The 21,719-nt window shown below is 42.2% G+C and overlaps 1 protein-coding gene across 4 annotated transcripts in view; it reads right to left on the bottom strand.

Annotated features, from left to right (window-relative positions):
- The window catches only part of DIXDC1 (DIX domain containing 1), a 69,509-nt gene that overhangs the window by 45,362 nt on the left and 2,428 nt on the right, over positions 1-21,719 (bottom strand). For 2 of the 4 annotated variants that reach the window (XM_014855446.3, XM_014855444.3), the window contains exon 1: positions 15,525-16,228. The exons of the other annotated variants lie outside the window; for them this stretch is intronic. In XM_014855446.3, coding sequence (XP_014710932.2) covers positions 15,525-15,584 — 60 coding nt within the window. In that variant the 5' untranslated portion in view covers positions 15,585-16,228. Of the gene's footprint in view, positions 1-15,524; positions 16,229-21,719 lie in introns of those variants that run through there. 4 annotated transcript variants of the gene reach the window in all.

Here is a 21,719-nt window from a genome sequence, read left to right on the forward strand (position 1 = left end):
GTGTGCAAACATCTTGTCAAGCTCCCTCTTTTTGATTCTTTTGGCTATATACCCAGAAGTAGGATTGCTGGATCACATGGTCCGATCATTATGTGAGCACTTTGTTACTTTATGGCTTCATTACACATTCCAGTCTCCTCATCTTCTACTTTCCCTGCCCCAGTTCTGGAATCAGCTATTTTTCAAAAGAACTGTGGATCCTTTTATTGGAGAATAGTTTTTAGAAACCAAAATTCGGGCATGAGGTGTACTCATTCTACTGGGATAACATTCTAGGCCCTCTCAGCAGTAGAGTAGGAAATGCATGTATGTATACACACATACACACATATTTATATCTACTTATCTTGACAGATAGACAGACATACCATGAATTACACCATAAATTATACTGATCCCCACTTCAACCCAACACCACAGGGTTCATTCTTTCCTCTCCCTGTTCCTTACTTGTAACTCCTTTCTCCCACAGTGAGAAACCTGACATTCACGTTCCATAATATATTTACTCATATTTGCTCAATCCTAGAAAACACATCGAATAGTTTCAGACTTGCTAATCCACACTTTGTGAAAAATAAGTTTACTAACTAGAATATTTGTATATAGTTCTTTTTGTCTTTACCCTTACAGTATACAATCAAAATACTGATTTCCAAGTGAATTAGGTTAGTTCTTTCCTTTTCCATCCCCTTCAGTGTGGTTGTTACTCATTTGTAATACAGTTAGGTACATTTCTTCTATTTGTAGTCCATTTGCAGTTCTCCCCACATTTAGGTTAGTTTTAATTATTTTCTTTTTGTGGTAGGTAAAAGATTAACATGATTCTAAAAGTCAGAGCTATACAAAAACATACATTCAGAAAACTGTCACTCCCCTCATTCTTTGCACTCCATTCCCTTTTCTCTGTTCTTTCCATCTCATTCCAATACACCCCTCTAGGTAACCAATCTCATAAGTTCCAGTTTATCTGGAAAAAAAAGATACATGTATATTTTCTTATTTCCTTTTCCTTCCAATGTGAAAAATAGCATAGTATTGACACTCTTTTTTTTACTTGCACTTTACTTAACATTCACTTAATATATTCTGGAAATTATATTGTTTTAGAGATCTTCCTTATTCATTTTTATAGCTACATAGTACTGCATTATGTGGACATACTATAGTTTATTCAATCATTCTTCTATATAGGGGCATTTAGGTGTGGACATACTATATTTTATTCAGTCATTCTATATATGTGCATTTAGGTTTTTCCCAATATTTTGCAATTTCAAACAATGCTGCAATGAGTAACCTTATGCATGGGTGTTTTCATGTTGATGGAGGTCTATCTTTAGGGTAGATTCCAAGAAGTAGGATTGCTGGATCCAAAGGCAAGTAAGTATATAATTTTATTAGACATTGCCAAATTCCCTGCCAAAAGGGTTGTATCTGTTTGCATTCCCATCAGCAATGCACAAGAGCACATTTTCCCACAAGCCTTGCCAAGAGAATATGTCGTCAGACTTTTTAATTTTTGCCAATGTGATAGGTGAGAAACTGCATCTTCGTGTTGTTTTAATTTTCATTTCTTTATAAATTTAAATCTCTTTTTGTAGGTTTAAGAATCCATTTTATATCTTTTTTTATATCTTTGTGAACTGTCTTTTCAAGTCTTTGTCCCATTTTTATATCAAAGTTTTTAGTCCTTTGTTCCTCCAGTTTTAAGATTCTTGGGGCCGCCCGTTGGCTAGGTGGTTGGGTTCACGCACTCTGCTTCAGCGGCCTGGGGTTTCGCTGGTTCGGATCCTGGGCATGGACATGGCCCCGCTCATCAGGCCATGCTGAGGTGGCATCCCACATGCCGCAACTGGAAGGACCCACAACTGAAATATGCAACTATGTACTGGGGGGATTTGAGGAGAAAAAGCAGGGAAAAAAAATGAAGATTGGCAGCAGCTGTTAGCTGAGGGGGGGCCAATCTTTAAAAAAAAAAAAAAAAAAAAGGAGTTCTTTATGTATTAGAAATGTTACCCTTTGTCTTTGATATATGTTGCAGATATTTCCCAGTTTGTCAGATGTCTTTTGACTTTGTTTATGGTGTTCCTTTTGGCAATGGAAAGGTTTCCACTTTATTTTATTTATTTATTTATTTTTGCTGAGAAAGACTCACCCTGAGCTAACATCTGTGCCAGTCTTCCTCTACTTTGTATGTGGGATGCTGCCACAGCATGGCCGCCGCCAAGTGGTGCACGTCTGCGCCCCTGGGAACAAACCTGAGCCACCAAAGCGGAGTGCGCGGAACTTAACCATGAGGCCACGGGACTGGCCCCAGTTTTTATATTTATATAACCAAATTTATTGATATTTTATTTTAGCACCTATGAATTTTGAGTCATAGTTAGAAAGGTTATTTCTACATTGAGGTAAAAGAATTCACCTGTTTTTGTTTTCTAGTTTCTTATATGGTTTCATTTTTTACATTTAGATCTGTGATCCATTTTGGAGTTTATTCTTGTGTATGAGGGGAGATATAGATCCAATTTATCTTTTTCTAAATGGCTACCCAGTTGTTCTAAAACCATTTATTAAAAAAGTCCCTCTTTACCCCGTGATTTGAGATGTAACCTTTATCATATGCTAGATTTCTGTAAGTTCTTGGCTCTACTTCTGGGCTTTGTATTCTCTATCACTTGCATATTTGTTTATTCATGCACCAGTACCACAATGTTTTATTTGTAGAGGCTTTATAGTATATTTTAATGTCTAGTAGGGCCAGCTCCTCCTGCTCAAAAACTTTCTTTCTTCAGTGTTTTCTTATTTTTGCATATTTATTTCTTCATATAAACTTTAGTATCTATTTATCTAACTTCCAAAAAAAGCCTGTTGGAATTTTTATTGGGACTATATTAAATTTATAAGCTGACTTAGGGAGAACTGTCATCTTTATGATGTTGAATCATCCTATTCAAGAATGGGGGATGTCTTTCCATTTGTTCAAATGTGTCTTTCAGGAGTATTTTAAAGTTTTCCTCCTGTAGCTTTTACACATTTCTTGTTAAGTTCATTTCTAAGTATCCAATCTTTGTTGAAATTGCAAATGAGGTTTTCTCTACTATTTTGTTCTCTTATTGGTTACTTTTTGTGTACATGAAAGCTATTGATTTCAGTATCCTGTTACCTTATCTTCTATTGTTTGAGTTTTACCAGGATTACCATTACATCATCTGCAAACAGAAATACTTTTACTTCTTTACTAAGCCTTGTGCCTCTAATGTCCTTAGTCTACTTGCATTGGCTAATACCTCTGGTACCAAATTGAATAGCAGTGAAAATAGTGGGCATCCTTCCCTTGTTTCCGGACTTAAAGAAAATACCTGTAGTATTTCTCAATTTAGTAAGTTACTGGTATTAGGACTAAGATATATACATTTTATCATGTTAAGAAAGAATCCATCAAGTCTTATTTTCTTGAGCGTTTTTATGAGGAACAGATGTTGAGTTTGGTAAAAGTTTGGTCAGCATTTATGAAGATAATTCTATGGTTATGTTTCCTGAGATCTACTAATATGGTCTATGATGTTAATGGATTTCCTAATAATGAACCTGCCTTGCATTCTAGGAATTAATCCTATCTGATCATAAGGCGTTATATTTTTAATATAATTAAAAATCCAACTGGTGTTGGATTCTGTTTGTGAATAAAGTATTTATTAGTGCTATATTAGTACTACATATGTTACACTTTTTCATGGGTGTTCATAAATAATATTAGTCTGTAGTTTTCTTTTTTGCACTGTCTTTATCATGTGCAGATATGAATATTATGCTTGCTTTATAAAAAGAAGTTAGAAGTTTCCTTTCATTTTCAGTGCTCTGAAATAATCTATACAGCATTAGGACTACCTGAAATGTGGAGGTTTGGTAGAATTCCTCTGTGAGATAATCTGGGCTTGGTACAGAAATTAGTCTCTGAATTTTCTCTCTCTATCAGCTTGGGTAATCAGAAGTTCCCTAGGAAATTATCCATTTCACCAAAGCTTTAAAATATATTTGCATAGACCTGCAAAGACTCATAATTTTTTCTGTTTTAATGGTTACTTCTCCATTGTCATTTCTTATTTTGTATATTTGTGCTTTCTTCATTTCTCTTCTTCTTTATGTCAGAGAGTAGTTTGTCTACTTTGATAATTTTTTCAAAAACTCTTAAAAACAAAATGGTTTCCAGATTTATTGCTATTCGGGTCTAAGTCCCTCTAAAATAATGATATCTAGAACCAAACACAACACTCTGGGTGTAAAACCAGACACTCAGCTTTCTAATCCAAAATATTTCACATTCTTTTCTCTTCTTCCTCCTCCTTTTCTCCTTCTTTGCCTTCTTTATTTGTTACCACCTCACCCTGCTGATTCACACAGTGCTGTCAACCAAAATCCCTAAGTAATTTTTAATACATTCTACTGTTAAACCAGTCTCTTCCATCTTCATTCTTATAAAACTGGTTTTCCTTTTTTTTTTTCTTTTTTGAGGAAGATTAGCCCTGAGCTCACTGCTGCCAATCCTCCTCTTTTCGCTGAGGAAGACTGGCCCTGAGCTAACATACATGCCCATCTTCCTCCACTTTATATGTGGGACGCCTACCACAGCATGGCGTGCCAAGTGGTGCCATGTCCACACCCGGGATCCGGACCAGCAAACCCCGGGCCGCAGAGAAGTGGAACGTGTGAACTTAACCGCTGCGCCACCAGGCCAGCCCCTGGTTTTCTTGATCCACATTTACCTTTAATAAATTTCAACTTGTTAGATTCCATCTCACAAGATCCTTCTAGATCCTGTCATTTCAAGCATTTGTTTATTCAAATCAACCAAAACTGCCAGGCATTGTGCCAAGCCAAGCGCTCACAGGCACATAAATAACTATGATGCAAAGTGATTACTGCAGCAGTAGAGAAACCTTTAAAAAATGCTATCTATGCACAGAAGGAGCAACTGGGATGGAAGCATGTGGGCATCAGGGAAAGGTCAAGAGGGGAGGAAACATTTGGCTGGTCCTTAAGGATGTTTGGCAGTTGGAGAAGAGAAGAGCATTCTAGGCAGAGATGATAAAAAGAGGAAGAGACGCGAAGGCATATATCTTGGAGGAATAGCCAGTTGATAAGTTAGTGCGTGGGCACAGCTGTCAGTGGCAGCGATGATGATAGAGAAATAGGTCAGCAAAAGGCCTACCAACACTTAGACTTAAGTCTTAAAGATCTTCAACAAGGAAGTGTGCACTTTTGAAACAGGAGAGTGAAACTGTGAGACCTGTATTTAAGAAAGGTCACTTTGGACACAGGGACAATATGAGACAGAAAGAGAAGCATCCAGACGTGGAGAAACCAATGAGGAGACCAAGAAATAATTCAGGTGAGAGAAGATGAGAGCATAAACTGAAGCAGGACAGTAAGAAAAGGACAAATTCCAGAAAAAGTCAAAGGTGACTCATAGGTTTTAGGCAGTAACAAAAAGAAAGGGTCCAAAAAGTCATACCCTAATGGATGCTGATTTAACTGAGATGCAGAATATGTAAAGAGCGAGTACTGGGAAAAGCAAATAGTTCAGTTTTGAACAAGAGTGAGCTATCTGTAAACATCAGTGTACAGATGTTCCACAGCCAGTTGGCAAAATACAGGTCTAGAGCACAAGAGATGGGGGGAGGGGTGGGAGATACATGTTTGAGAGTATCTATGTGGGACAGGAATAGCCACAGGTGCAAATGAGACAATAACTATCATCTACTGAGTATTACTGAGTATCTTCTACATGCCAGGTACTGTGCTAAGCACTTTACCACATCCTTCCCTATAGCCAACTATACTTTTTTCCCTCAAATTGCTCCTGTGAGGAACTATTATTCCCATGTTTCAGATGTGGAAACCAAGGTTCACAGCAACAACATACCCAGGGCCACAGGGCTGGTAAGTGGCAGAACAAGGATCTGAACTCAATGCTGACTCTAAATCCTGGGCTTACACTATCCCAAAACATAAGGAGATCTGTAAGAAGTCATCTGGCAGGAAAGGGAGTGGGGAGAGAGGGCACTGAAGGGAAAGAAGAGAATGAAAATGTACTGGGTGCCAATTCTTGTCAGCCATTGAACAAAGTATTTTGTATGCCTTGTCTCCTTTAATCCTCATACACAATCATTAAAATCAATATTATTAGGGGCCGGCCCTGTGGCCAAGTGGTTGGGTTCACATGCTCTGCTTGGGTGGCCCAGGGTTTCACCGATTTGGATCCTGGGCACGGACCTAACACTACTCAACAAGCCATGCTGAGGCGGCGTCCCACACAGTGCAACCAGAAGGACCTGACAACCAGAATATACAACTATATACTAGGGGGCCTTGGGAAGAAGAACCAAAAAAACAATCAATATTATTAGCCCCATTTTCCACATGGGAATCCTCGCTCAAGAGCATAGCACTGATAAGGGGTGAAAATGCGATTTGAACCTGCTCCATCTTACTCTGAAGAATACATTATTTCCACTATACCAAAGAAAGCACACAATGCGAGAAAACAAAGGAATACTCAGGGCAGAGGCTGCAATATATCAAAGGGACAAGTGAAGTGAGATGAGCAACAGAAACTTATTTTAGAACATACTTAGAACATTTAGAAAATTATTTAGAACGTGCAATCAGAGGGACAGAAGAAGAATCAGGGGAAAGTGTTATGTGGGAATTCAGGCACGGGAGAACTTTAAGACAGGTGATCAGTAAGGTCAAACGCTGTAGAAAAGTCAGGCTGAGGACTGGAAAGTCCATTTCATTGAACAGTTAACAGGCTTTGGTGAGCTTTTTTGAGAAATGATACTGTAGAGTGGTGGGGTTAAAAGTCAGAGGGCAGCGAACTGAGACCTCAGGAGGGAGGAAAAAAAGTAGTGACGGGGGGCTGGCCCCGTGGCCGAGTGGTTAAGTTCGCGCGCTCCGCTGCAGGCGGCCCAGTGTTTCGTTGGTTCGAATCCTGGGCGCGGACATGGCACTGCTCATCAAACCACGCTGAGGCAGCATCCCACATGTCACAACTAGAAGGACCCACAACGAAGAATATACAACTATGTACCGGGGGGCTTTGGGGAGAAAAAGGAAAAAATTAAAATCTTTAAAAAAAAAAAAAAGTAGTGAGGGGAGGAGAAGGGTATTAGCTGGAGAGAAAGGTGGGATAGAGAAGGAGGGTTTTTTAGGATTAGAGGACCTTGGTATGCCGAGATGAGGGGTCAGTGAAAGAGAAAATGGTACAAGGGGAGGACTGTGAATGATGCAGCAAGATTTCAGAGGAGGAGAAGAGGGCCACTTCCTCCTCTGATCATGAGGAAGCAGGAATAGGCACCTAGGTGGGGAAATTTGGACATGGGGAAGAGGGAGATTAAAGGAGCTCAAATCCAACTGCCCCTCTATTCATTATGAAGTAGGCCAGTTTATCTGTTGAGGGTAAAAGGGGCAGGGAGGGAGGGAGCCCAGTGGTTAAGTTCACGCACTCTGCTCCATCAGCCCAAGGTTCACAGCACGGCTCATCAAGCCACACTGTGGCAGCATCCCACATTAAACAGAGGAAGATTGGCACAGATGTTAGCTCAGTGACTTATTCGTCAAGCAAAAAGAGGAAGATTGGCAACAGATGTTAGCTCAGGGCCAATCTTCCTCACACACATACACAAAAAAGGGACAGGGAGAATGACAGAGGTTTTAGGAAAGGGACCCTGTGGGGAGCTGGAAAGAACAATGACTGCTCAAGATTTCTGCACAGCACTAAGGACTCAGCTAGAGCTGGAAATCATCATTTTGTAATTGAATCAATCAGCAAGGTTATGTGATTTCCTCCAGAAGTGCTCAGCAGGCCTGAGGCACGAGTGGAGGAAACCAGGAATGGGCTAATCTAGGACTGGAAATGGTCAGAGGAGAGGCAGTGATCACCAGCGCCGAGGAAGTGAGCACGATGGTGACAGTGTATTTGAAGTGACTGATGGTGGAATCTGCACCAGGAAGAGGAAATTAAAGGAGAGCTGATAAGCTGAGAGGAGAGAAGAATAAGGTAGAGGAGAGCTTAATGAGACTGAAAATAAGTTTAACGGGAGTGCAGGAGTGTGAAAACTGAGGTTTTGAGGAGAGGGTAGAGTTTCAGAGTTCAAGATTTCAGAGGTAGGGCAATTCTGTGGAAGGAGTTCCAGGATGTAGCCTTAATATACGGCCTTGTTGAAGTGGCACAGAGGGGGACAATTACTGCAGTGGGGACAGTCAAGGAACCAGAGGCTAGACTTCTTCATCATGGATCCTGAAGTCATTCCAGGAGAGTGGTAGATATTAAAATGCTAAGGATATTTACTATTCTGCCCAGATTCATGTAATTTAACAAACTGATAAGCATGCCTTCAATGAAATCATTGATAAAACATTTTTAATGGAAGAAAGGCCTTTATCATGTCATTACTGTGTCTTCATGTTGAGAGACCTACTAAGTGGCATCGAACAAAGAGATGAGAGAGTCACAACCGAGTGGGGCTCTTCCTAACCACAGGTTAAGGGTTACACCGGCTTTAGGTCTTTTCCACTGGCTTTAAGTCTAATGTGGGGATTTGACCACTAAACTACGTCTCAGTTTGTCTCCTCTTTGACCTGAAAATATCTATCCTTCACACCAAGGGGCAGACAAGACCTGTTCTTGCTATAAAAGCCTACTACTGGCTCTGAAAAAAATGATTTGAAGGACAAAGTAGACACTTATGAGGACCAACCTCACCACCCACTTCCCCCACAAAGATGTTTATCTTAAAAGAGGCCTGTGGTGCAAGCCTAGGCCCTGAGTGGCTCCGCTGCTTGGTTTAAAATTTACTAGAGATGCTTCTGCAGCAGATGAAATACCATATGCTTTTTGTAAGAGGCTGTGACTCTCTGGGGGTTGGACTAGTAGTTTTCTTTTTTCTTTTTGAGGCCTCATAATCTTTTTTAAAATTATAACTTGTGCGAAATCTAGATATACAAAATAGGGAAAAGCAGAGCTTCTCTGGTTAGGGCCAGGGTGGGGATCCAGAGCATACCTACTTTTTCTCTACATCCAAACCCCACCCACCCCCAGCCATCTGAAGTAACTCATTACGGCTTCTTGCAGCAGCTGAAAAAAACAAGACACCACATTTTGTTTCCTTCTATAAGTCTATTATTTAGTGAAGACAATATGCAACAGGTTCAGCAAAATGAGATATCTGGAGTATTAAGAAATATATCTTGAACATGCCCCTTGTTCTTGGCCTATTTCCAACAACAGCTGCAGAAGCACAGTAGGACCACAATTAGGTTCAAATCAGATCCACCAGGAGCAGTGTAGCTAACAACTCCTGGGGCAGCTGCCCCCTCACAATGATCCCCCTTCTGTAGGAACACGCCCCCTGCATACAGTGGTGAGCCCAAGGACCAGACTAGTATCACAGTCATTTGATCCAGCATTTAGGAATAGAATGAGTCTCTCTCTGAGGAAGTTGTAAGATATAAAACACAGATGTTGCCATAGGCCATGTTGCCCACCTGAGAGAGTGAGCATCTGTAGTGAAAGAGAATAAAGCCACCTACAAAAGAACCAGAGATAAGAGGCAGAGAGCAGAGGGAGTGATATTGCCAGTGTTTGAGTTCTTGATTTTCATTGTTTCTGAGACTCTGCTCCATCCTTGCCGTTCCCATGGTTTAAGTGATCAGCCTTTTCTTGGATTCCACGAGTCAGTAAATTCCACTTTCTATCTCTGCTCATTCAAGATGGGTTCTTGGCACTTGTGACCAAACTCATTAAAAAAGCAAGACAGTCGAACACACAATGTCGGTGACAGCAAAGAACTACTCTGGGTCCAGAATTAACATTTCTAACTTGTTCTGGGGAAGCTAAAAGGATGCCTGTATAATCCAGAAGTCTAGAAAGTGAGGGGTTTTATGACAACCTTCTGAGTCAGGCCTCAAGGGAAGGAAAAGTAGATGCCACAACAAGCAAAGCTGACGAGTCGGACGCTCTCCAGTCATGAGAGCAGCGTAACAAAACCAAGGAACTGGAGGCCTTAGTAACCCTTTAATCACCATCAGCTTCCTCCAAGACACTCCAAATAACCCTACAATATGAGTTAAACTCTTCTAGGATAGACAGTTCTGTCCACATTCTTAATTTGTGCAGGAAATCTTGACCTTGAAAGCTTTCTTACCACCAAATGTAACTTTCTTTCTGTTTTTCTTGGGGACCTGCCCTTCCTTCCAAACAAGTTTGTAAACCCAGCCTCTGGTCTCCATCTCCTCTAAGCTTCAAGGTCAAAGAGAATTCCTGCAGCGGTCTGGTTTGGTTAGAATTGCAAAAGCACTGCCTGGGCTGCAGCAGGCAAGTCTGTGGGACCTACTGCTTCTTGTGTAGAAGCTTCCAAGAAGTTGGCAAGGAAGAAAGGCAAACAAGAAAAGCAGCAGGGCTCTTGTGGTGTCTAGGGAGAGAGTTCAGAAGGAGACCTGCATGGCTCCGGAAGGAAATCAGTTTCACAGTGAAACCAGATACCTGTTTAGAACTCTGAGACCCTGCAGCAGCAGCAGATGAGATGGGAGCAGGGATGTTGCTGAGAAACTAAGAAGGAAGGAGGTTTGGAAACTTTGAGTTATTATTGGCCTAAATTTTGCCAGTAAAAGAACGCAATATTGTATTTCTTTTCTAACAACTCCTTCAGGCCCTTACTGAACCAGGAAAAGCTACTTATTCATTGAACTTGGTGGCTAACTAGATAAATAAAGTTCACAAGTAAAAATATCATTAAATTTCTTCTTCCCCGTATGAGCAGGGCTCTGCATATTAGTGTTCAGCCCAGTGATGAAAGGATAATCTATCAGAAAGTGAAGAGCTAAAAACTTTCTGAAAGATACATCTCCTAACCTTATTTTAAAATTTCCATTTGTTACGAGTTCCACAAACACTCTGTTCCTTCAGGAGTACACGTTACAAGGTAAGTGCTGAATAAATGCAGGTGAATGAATGAATGAGATATCACTGTATAGTCTATGAGTGTCTCTTATCCTAGAAACAGGGCATGGAGCCCACTGTTGCAGGGCCTTTGGAATTGGTTCCCCATCCCATTACCATACCTGACCACGGAAGGTTATGTCCATGACCACTTAAATGGGGCCTGGTTTTAGGATAATAAGGAAATAGATTCAGGAAAGTGTCAGTTGGAGACTTTGGTCCTTACAGCCTAGAGAACAAGGGCAGTTATGGCCAATGAAGCATTTCTAGTGGTCCCCAGACCCTCTGAACTGCCTGCGGGAGAGGCACCTGGCAAACAGGACCCAATCACTGCTCCACATGCCTGGCCAGCCCATCACACCACAAGGAACATAAAGCTGCCTGATAGCTTGCTGCCAGGGAGCATCTGTTTAGCTGGCATTGACTCCTGTGGGAACAAAGCCAATGAGCCTGGGTGAGGAGAAGAGAAATCAGTCAGGATTGAAAAAAGGTTGGGGAGTATGGTGCTTTGTTACATTAAAGACTTAACGGGCCTTTAATTTCTACAGCAAAGCACAGAGGAATTCATTGTGGAAATGTCTGAAAGCCTCTGGTTGGCCCCACGTTGCAAATCCTACTCCACGGAAGGCACGAGGCACTTAGGAGAGATGTTCGCTGCAGCTGCTCCACTTGCCAATCCTCTTCCTCACTCATTCTACGTCCCCCTCATGGGACATGACACCAGACAAAGGCTCTTCCTGTATTTCTCAGGGACTGCCAAGCAGATGAATCTCAATGTGGGATTTAAATTCCCACTTTTCCACTTGGAGGGAAAATAGTAGAGAAAGTCTTCCAGGTCATGTGTTTAAAAGGTTAAGGCTCAGACAACTGATTTCCTGTCAACCAACATTTTAATAAATCATTCCACAATTTTTAGTCCCTCAGGCCACTCAGACTACAGCGAGGCATAGGTTCACTCTTGCCTGACAAGCAAGATTATTATATCACCAAAATTTTCCCAAGTTTCTACTCTGAACGTTTACTTTATTTTCATCAGCCTGTGAGCCACTAGGGCACAGATTCTATGTTATTTGACTTCTATTTCCAGAGCCTGGCACGGTGCCCGGTAAACACAGTAATTCAGTGAACGTCTGTTGAATGAGTGCTTGCGAGCATGTTTACCAGACTAGCAGCAAAAAAAGTCTGGCCTCAGTGAGCAGGTAGGTTGGTAAGTATCTTCTGCTTTTCATGATATCATTAAGTAAAAGATAGCGCTATGATCTCCCAGCAACACTACCTCTTTTATAACACTAATCACATTAAGCATTCTATTATGGTTTTTTCAGTACACCTATAAATCACCCCCCATAAATTCCTTGGGAGCAGGAACCAGGTGTTTTTCAATTATTTTATCCATCCCTTCACCCAATAAATGACCTAAATAACTGAATGAATGATGATTGGCCAAACCATATTATAGTCTCAGGTCTGTCAAAACCTCCCAACACAGGCACCAAAGTCTTTTTTAAACAAAGTTCAACCCCCCAGAAAAACACTTGCAGAAATTCATCGTGGCATATTAACCAAGGACAACATTCATATGGCAACATCAATACCAAGTGGCAGAGAAAATAAATAACTAGCTTTGAGGCAGATGCAGAATGGGGAAATTGTGAACTACAGAAAGCTTGGCCAGGCCCAGAACATAGGAGACAGGGGATGATAGCCAGGGTGGACTACAGAATTTGGCAATAGCCAAAACTTGCAGATAATTCATAGTGCAGATTGACCACGTTAATAAAAGGAATTGCATTGACAGCACTGACGTGGATTAATTCAGGGAGTAATCTGTCAAGTATGTTGAGGCCAGAGCTTTATTCAGGGAATGTGGTAGAAGAAAATTCTGTCATGCAGTTATGCGTAGTGGCATAGAGATTGAGAACAGAGGCCAACAGTGGGTAAAGGGAAGCCTTGATTCAGAGGGCAGGGCTTCTCTCTGCTGCATGGTTCCCTTATAATGAACCAATTAGGGCCATAGCTTCATTTCCTGTGGCAGTTTTCTCTGTCATAGAGAATGAGGTCACAGCCCTAACCACACAAACCTATAAAGCATCTGGGTGATGAAGAATAGCTTCAGATACGCCTGGTTCATTCCAGGGAGATGCTTAGACACATGTGTGGTATTCTTAGCCTCAGTGGGAAGAGTTTTTCAGAGGAATTGAAGTGTTTTCTGACACTAGCTTTTAAGTCCTATTTACATCCTTATCACATGACTCTAACAAAAGAGGCTGAATATTACTAGATGTATTAAGCAACTCTAGAGGCTGGCATAGGTCAAATAGGGCCCCATCAACTCTGAAATAACCAATCGTACCATTATTCAGTAGCATTAAATGTGATTATGTGAGAAGAATTATTTAATATAATTTATTAGGTCAAAGAATTATTTAAACTGTAGAGGACCATTGAGATTTAACATATTACTATTAGTAGTATGTAGATGATGTCAATTTCTCAGAGAAACCAGAAGCACTTATTGGCTATCAGAGTTCAAATCTACTAATAGAAAGGAATGGATTGTACATTAGCCTCTGGAGGGGGTGGAGAGAAGTTTACAAGATGGGTAGAAAAGTCAAATGCCAGAGAGGGAAAAGAGGCACTCCCGCATTACTCCAGAGATGAATTAATTATAAAGTTGTGTGTCTCTTGTTTTTATGAAGACTCTATTAACACCACAAAAGAAAACTTGCCCACTCTCCTTTTCCCTTAAGTTTTACAAGAATTCGAGGTCTGGGGATATTTATGGAAGGATCAAAGCATGAAAAAGACAGCCAAACCCCTTGGTTTACCTGGCTCTTCAGCTGAAAGGTTTGAAAGTGAAAACAGGCAGAAGGCAAAGATGAGGACTCCCTCTGAGCTGGTTTCCACCTCCTACTAAGACAGTGGGACCTGACCGGCGGGGCTGAGTTTTAAAAAAAAAAAAAAAGAGGAGACCATAAGAGGACCTAAGGAGCTTCTGTCACAGTTGGTGGATGAGTCAGATGTATGAAGCTGGAGACCAGGGAAGCCCTAAGGCAGACAGTGAGGAAAGAGGAGCCAGGAATTCTGGAAGCACTCAAAGAGCTGGCTCATCGGTGTTTCAACTCAGACTGTAGCTCTTTGTTAACAATCCCCTTCCATGTGTTCAGAGAGGAAGGATGCAGAGACGAGGAGCCCTGCAGTGCAGGCAGGATGCAAGCGCTGCCCTTCACTGAAGGTTGTGACACCCTTCAGCCAAAGGAAAATTCTGACTGAGTTGGTTAGGTGGGGACAGCATTTCTGCAGTTTTCCTCTCTATGTCAGGAACAAGGCTGAGGCACAGGGGCCAGGACTGGGGAAGGTTCTGAGGCAGGTCAGGCCACAGAGCTTCTTAATTAGAAACAGGAATTAAGGAAAGAGCCCGTGGTGCAGCTGTAGAAAGAAAATCTTATACACAAATTCATGAGAATGGTTACCTCTGGAGAACAGGCCAGGACTGGAGGGGTGGCCAAGGCACTCAGTCTCACCTGTAATGTTCACATTTAAGAAGAGAATGTATTCATAACATTGTTTAACTAAAAACTGATTTTTAAAAAAAACTTTAAGAAAGAGAGACATAGAGGGAAGAGAAGGAGAGTTAGAAAGAAAAGGAGAGAGGGAGACAGGAAGAAAGACAGCACTAACAGTCTAGGTGTCCTTGTAGGGGGCTCCCTGGATGCTGGGATAAGGCAAGCCAAGGGTGGGGCTCAGAAGCCATCGATGACCTTTGGAGCAAACCGCAAGGGGAAAAGGTCCTAGACCAGAATTTCCTGGGTCACAAGGGAAGGAAATGGAATAAATAACAGAAAACAAGTGAAGAGAAAAAGACCCCCAGCCAGTCCTTGCCCTTACTGTCTGTCAGGCGGAGGCCCCAGTTTTTGCACCCTCATACAGAAGGGGCTCTGAACTGGACCCAGAAACTCAGGCACCCTCTCTCCTCTTACCTACTCTCTGTCAATCATGCCCTTAGCTGTGGAGAAGTCTACTGCCCCAGGTTTAGAAAGAGATATAAACATGAAGAGGGCACTTCACATGGACCACCTACTCACCCTGCCCTCTCTCAAACTTTCTACCAATGCAATGTCACCCCACCTCCCCTGGCTCACCCAGTTAGCTCCCGAAACAGAAGGAGCACTTTTGCTATCTATTCAGGGGCTTCCCTGGGGATTTATTTGGCGAGAATCCCCGGGGAAGGCGGAGACCACCTCCTTTGGAAGGAGATGACCTTTGAATTTGTGGCCCTGTCTTCTGGGCTCAGGTAAACCGCGGGGGGAGGTCATCGCTCAGCTTAGCTGGAGGCAGGCGGTCCTTTAGATTTCTCCCGGTTAGATCATCTCGTCTGTACCGTACCCACCACCTTAGGGACTCTGCGGGGGAACTGGACTGGGGTCCCGGTGAGGATGGGGGCGGAGGAGGACCTCTTCCAGAGATTAGGCGGCAGGCGCTGGGGGAGGGGAGCTGGGGAGTGGGAGGAGCAAACAATTACCTCATTGAAGCCCTCCTGCAGGACGTCCAGTAAGTTCCCCCGGGTCAGGCAGGCTAGCATTGTTCCTGCCGGGGGCTCCTCGGGAGGGGTCTCCAGGCCAGGCGGCCGCCGCCGCCTCCTCCTCCCTCTGCACACAAAGACTCTCGGCTCAGCTCATTGGGATCTCTCCAGAGTCCCGCATGCCACTTACTGGAAACCTAGACCCGAGCCAAACTAGCGTCTTCCACTGGGCATGCTCGCACGGGGGCCTCGGCTGGAAGGGCCTGGGCGCTGTCGCAGTTCCTATAGAAACAGCAGGGCGCGCACCGGGTGGAGGGGCGCTGGCGGACGGCCCCCGGCCCGGCGTGCGTAAGGGAGAGCCCTGCGGGCGCGCGGGCCAGCTGGCGTGTGCGCGCGCTGCACACACACGCGCGCGCGCAACACACACACACACACTGTGCTGGGGGGGCGGCTTGCGTGTGCGCCCGCTGCACACGCATACATACACACACCCTGGGCTGGGGGGCGAGCGTGTGTGCGTACGCTGCAGACATAGACACACACGAGGCTTGCAGGCGGGCATGCGGGTATCAGCGCGCGCCACGAGCATATACACACACACACACACACACACGTTGACACACAGGCGGGCTGGCCGGCATGTGCGTGCGCTTGCAGTCACATACACGCACACACACCAACCCTGCAGGCAGGCGTGCTGGTGTGAGCGTGCGACAGACACACACACATATATGGGCTCTGCTTATTTAAGGCCGCAAGTACCCCACCCCAAGACGGGTGGGAAGGGAGTGATTCATAAGATTTTCCCCCTCACTAGCTGAAAACAGCAACCTTTTTCCACTTGGGGCCTGGACAGTAAGCTTAGGTTAAAGAAGAGGAAGCAGAAGGGAGAAAGGCAAAAAGAGAAAGAAGAACCAGCTAGAAGGAGAGAACAAAAAGAGAATACAGAGTAATTGATGGTATTAGGACACATTTAATAGAACAGTGCTAAACAAACCACTCAGAATCACAACAGAAACATGAAAGGTAAACCAAGGATAACCAAGGCTTTACCAAAAAAAAAAACCTTTCTTACTTTCTAAAATAACTGCTAAAATGTAAAACCTGTATTTTTAATGAGTTTTAAATTAAATGGGTTTTAATTAAACTCACTGCAAAAATGTCCTGGTGCTTTTGAAAGAGTTAGTAAAAATTTCCTCAAGTGAAACAGAGAGCTGTTCCCCTCTGTTTCTAGTTATTCAAATCGCAGCCTTGATTATTTTTGAAAACACTAGTCGTTGGTACTCTCAGTGCTCACTCTTACTTCTATAGGAAAATTGGAAGCTGAAAGAACACCCATATTATGTTACACCTCGTGATCCCAGATGGGAGGGAAGGGTTTTCCAAGTGGTAAGGCTCAGAGAAGGTTAGGACCTTGCCCAAGGACACAGCTGGTCAGTGACAGAGGCAGTTGGAAAAGCTAGGACGCACGATTTTGGAGATGGCCCCGACTCTCTCCCCAAATCCCCATTAGTTCATTAGCAGGAAAAGCCAATAATGGCTCCTATTCAACCTAATGACCTTCTCCTCAGGTCCCTAGAGAAAAAGAAAATCCTTACCAGGAGCAGCCAGAACTAGCTACATCTTGCCTGAATGTCTAAAGCTGCTAAACACAAAGATGCTTCTGAGAAAAGACACCCCTCCCTCTGACCACAGCGAGCAGGAAGCAGAAGGTCAGTAGAGGCGTTAAATGCCTGCTGCTGGTTGAATGCTGTGGGTTCATTTCTGGCTAAGGCTGGGGAAAAGCCATGACACCCAATCACACTGAACCCTAGCAGCCCACAAGTCAGAAGACCACTGTCCTCCATAATCTAGCTGGGGAATTTAGTTGCCAAGAACTCCCTTCACTGTGACCACAGTTCATGGTGTAACACTCTCAGATGAGTCACTAATCCATGTTATTGCAACAAGACCCTTTTTAAAGAGAAGTGTGAAACTTCCAACAGCATAAAATTGCACGTAACACACCTACATGCATAGTGATACAAAACCCAAACACCCAGTTGGAAGATCCCTCTATAGAGGATTCTGATTTGTTGACAGTCCATCATGCTTTGGACACGGCAGAAAATATTCAGACATCAGAGGGAGGTCCTGCTGACGGTTATCTATGCCAACAAGTCACTGTTTCTCCAACAAGAAGTCATTGATCAAAGTAGGACCTGTGAGCTCTGTTCTTGGGAAAAGATATTAAATCACTGAATTTTAAGGCTCCAAAAAAATCTCATGTGGCCCAGCTCTGTCATCTCACAGATGAAGGAACCAAGACTAGCAGAGGTGCTCACAGTCATGCAGCAAGTCAGTATGGGGGCTAAGATTTGAACCAAAGGCCTCTGAGGCCAAGCTCTGTGCTATTTGCCCTATACCTCACAGCATGCTGGATGAATTAGAGAGAATTGTGGTAAATAGACACAAGATTTATTATAGGGCATATGGCCCAAGATTGCACTATTCCCTAGAAGTCTGTAATAATGCTAACCACATATTCTACAACAGTGGTGTCCAATAGAACCTTCTGTGATGGTGGAAATGTTACATAGCTGTGCTGTCCAATCCAGGGGCCACTAGCCACATGTGGCTATTGAGAACGTGAAATGTGGCTAATGCAAATGTGGAACTAAAATTTAAGTTGCATTTAATTTTAATTCACTTAAATTCAGATAGTACAATTTCAAAATATTCTGTTCCACTGTCCCCACACAGCTAATGAAATGTTCCAAAACTTATAGTATTTTTACATATAGTCTGCCTCTCACACTTGGAAAAAGCACAAAATTCCTGTTGGACCACATAATCTCATTTTTTTTTGCTCAGAAAGTATGTTCACCATACTTATCATGGTCTGACTTAGAAAGTGGCCCAGGTAAAGAATTGAGCTTGAGCTCTAAGCAACACTAACATTTACCATTCCTTCCATCCTCTCCATCCCACCCTATTGTGATATCAACATAAGAGCTGGGAGAATAAGTGGGTTAGCTAAAAGAATTCGGAATAACTAGGACAATGATCTGTATCCTGTAGTGCCGGTACATGGGAAAACTGCAAGCCAGTCCTGGTAGCTGGAACCACTCCCACTGCTGCGGGCCTGTTATTCACTCTGCCTGGGAGGAGAGGCAGAGTCCAAGCACCTGCTTTCTGCATATCTCTGCCATGTTGCCTGATTTCTGAAATTATACCAGGCTTCCTCAGCCCTGCATTATTTTAACAATAATGGCAGATACGTCCCTCACCAACTAAAAGGTACCCATACATCTATACACAACAGCAATAATAGCAAAATCGAGCATCTACTCTGTGCCAAGCCCTGTACTAAGCACTTACATACATTAGCTCATCTGACGGTCACAATTACCATAAACAGTAGGTTTTTTTATTGTCCCCATTTTATGTATGAAGAAAGAGAGGTTTGGAGGATAAATAATTTACCCCAGACCCTATAGCTACTGTAGGGGAGGAAGACAAATCCTCTACCCATTCTAGGTCCTTCTGGCTGGTCTAGGAATTAAATTGACATGAGACAGAATAAAAGGAGAAAATCAAATAAAGCTTTATAACATGTATATATGGGAGAGACCCAGGAAAACTGAGTAACTCAACAAAATGGCCGAGCTGCCAGCTTCTATGTTATCTGCAGCTAAAGACAAAGGAGGATGTCGGGAGTGGAGAGTCAGTTATGGGAGATTACCAGAAAAGCACAGTAAACAAGAGTAAGGTTATTATGCACATTTAAGTCTTTGCTTTCCACATTGATAAGAGTTTCTAGAGATAAGGTTATCCACCCTTCTTCCTGGTACAGAGAGGGAGACACCTTTACAGATGGAGATTTCCCTTATAAATGTAAATGTCTCTTACAAACGGTAACTTCTACTTCTACTTGGTTTTCAGAGCTTTTCCTGTGTCTGCAGTTTTGAAAAGGAACCAGCCCAAAATAATCCGTATGCCAAAGAGACAGATTTTGGGGTGGCCAATTCTGATCCCCCACACTACTAACTGGTAAAGGCAAAGTCCAGTTTCTTAATCATTATGCAATACTTTTATATGATGCTTGCAGCATAGAAGGTACTCGGTAAATATTTATAGCTGAATGAATAAGCCAGTGCAGGAAACATTGGCAAACTCATTCATCACTTATATTAATACAGATAATAATATGTTAGCCTAAGTAAGACCTTGAGCCTTAAACAGAACTGTCATTTGGTGAAAATATTGACTGTGAGTTCTCCCTGTGTAGAAGTAAGATGTGTGAAATTCACACCTATGTAAAATTTAACACATCTATTATGGGCAATCATTAACAATACAAAGAAGCAGAAAGGCAATGTGAAGAAACAAATAATTAAAATTGTCAATGGAAATGTTTTAAATGACTCTGAAATAATTTCTTAATCTTTTTTTCTCACATTAGCGAGTTCCTTGGCAGTAAAATATGTGTACAATTTGTATTGCATTTATCTTCAGAGACATCAGCATAAATATATACAAAAGGGCTCACATCTACCTGCAAAGGTTCCAAGTGGGTCCCGGCTCCTAAACTGCTCTCTTTTTCTGCCAGTCTGCACCATTTAATCTTCCTTAGACAATACATTCATCTTGCGGATCAACTGCTCAACTGTTTTCAAATACTGCCTTTTTCTACTATGTCAGATATAAATTCCTCATGCCCAGCTCTTAAGGCCTCCCACCAAATTTCCTGCGCTCAGGTTAGCAGGCTCTTCACTGTCTCACAGATATACAAGGCTCATTGTCACCTCCTTGGCTTCACAACTGTCCGTCTGCCTAGAATGTCCCACAGTTCTACTACTCAAATCATCACTAGGCCTAGTTCAAGTTCCACTTCCTCGTGAAACTCCTCTGACCACTCTTGATTTTGTTAAAATCAAGCAAGACAGCTCTGATCTTAACCTGTCTGGATCAGTCATCTCGCACATAACCCATGGTTCATTCCTGCGCTTCTTTCAGGTCTCTGCTCAAATGTCACTTGAACCATTTGGCCTTCTCTGACTCCCTATTTAAAATGACAACACCCCCTCACCTGGGCACTCCCAAACCTCTTTGCCTGATTTATTTTTATTTTTCTTCCTAGCTTTCATCACCATCTTGTATGTTCTATATTTACTTATTTATTTGTTTATTGTCAGCCTCCCCCTGCCCGGAATGTAAGCTCCATGAAAGTAGGGAATTTTGTATGTTTTGTTACTGTTTTATCTCCAGAACCAAGAATATTTCCTGGCACATAGTAGATGCTCGATAAATATTGGCTGAATGAATGAATGAATCTTCCTCTCTTTAAAATTCAAAGGTTATAGCATGCTCTATACTATATCATTTAGCACTTAATTATAGTTAATTTAGGAATGTGAATTCTTGCCTCTTTTACTGTATTTCCAAGACAAATATAAATAATTTCTGGTATCCTTTTATATATTCCTCTCTTTCATCAAGGCATTCCTTTATTAAGTATTCATTAAATATGTGCTGAGCACCTATTATATGTTGTTATATGCCGGGTCCTATTTTTTTAGCAAAAACTTCAAGAACTCACAGTTACACATAAATACACACACACAAAAGCAAGAAACAAGACTGAAATAAAGAACAGTAAAATGAAGACTAGTACAACTGAGAATCCAATATTAGTATGTGGGGACTGAGTGTACAGGGTGAGTGTGACAGACTGAGTGGGTAGAAAAATGAAAAAAGAGACAGAATGGTGAGAGACTAGAGTAGGATGTCGCCAAAGTAATCACCAGATGCTAGTGCTTAATATAAACTGTACCAAAGCAGATATGCAAATATATTGTGCATGAATTTTTTAAATTCATATTTCAGAATTCATATCTGCCAGCTATCCTGCAGGTAAAAATTAGATTAAAACTAGCGACATCTGGTGGATATTTTGGAAGTGACCCTTGAGTTTCTCAACTATGAAAACAGTGTAAATGCCCCCATGCCTCTGGACTGCCATTCATAATGTGTTAGGGCTCCACATTACTAATTACACTATCATGAAATAATCTTTCTGTAGGACCCAAGGTCTCATTGCAAGAGGTAGCCAGATTTTTATCAAGGACCTTTCTATCTCCCAACTGATATCCTTCTGAAGGATATATACAAAATCTGGCACCACAATTGTTCTTTTTTTTTTTTTTTTTTTTT

This window comes from Equus asinus, chromosome 20, assembly GCF_041296235.1.
Source record: "Equus asinus isolate D_3611 breed Donkey chromosome 20, EquAss-T2T_v2, whole genome shotgun sequence".
Lineage (NCBI taxonomy): Eukaryota > Metazoa > Chordata > Mammalia > Perissodactyla > Equidae > Equus > Equus asinus.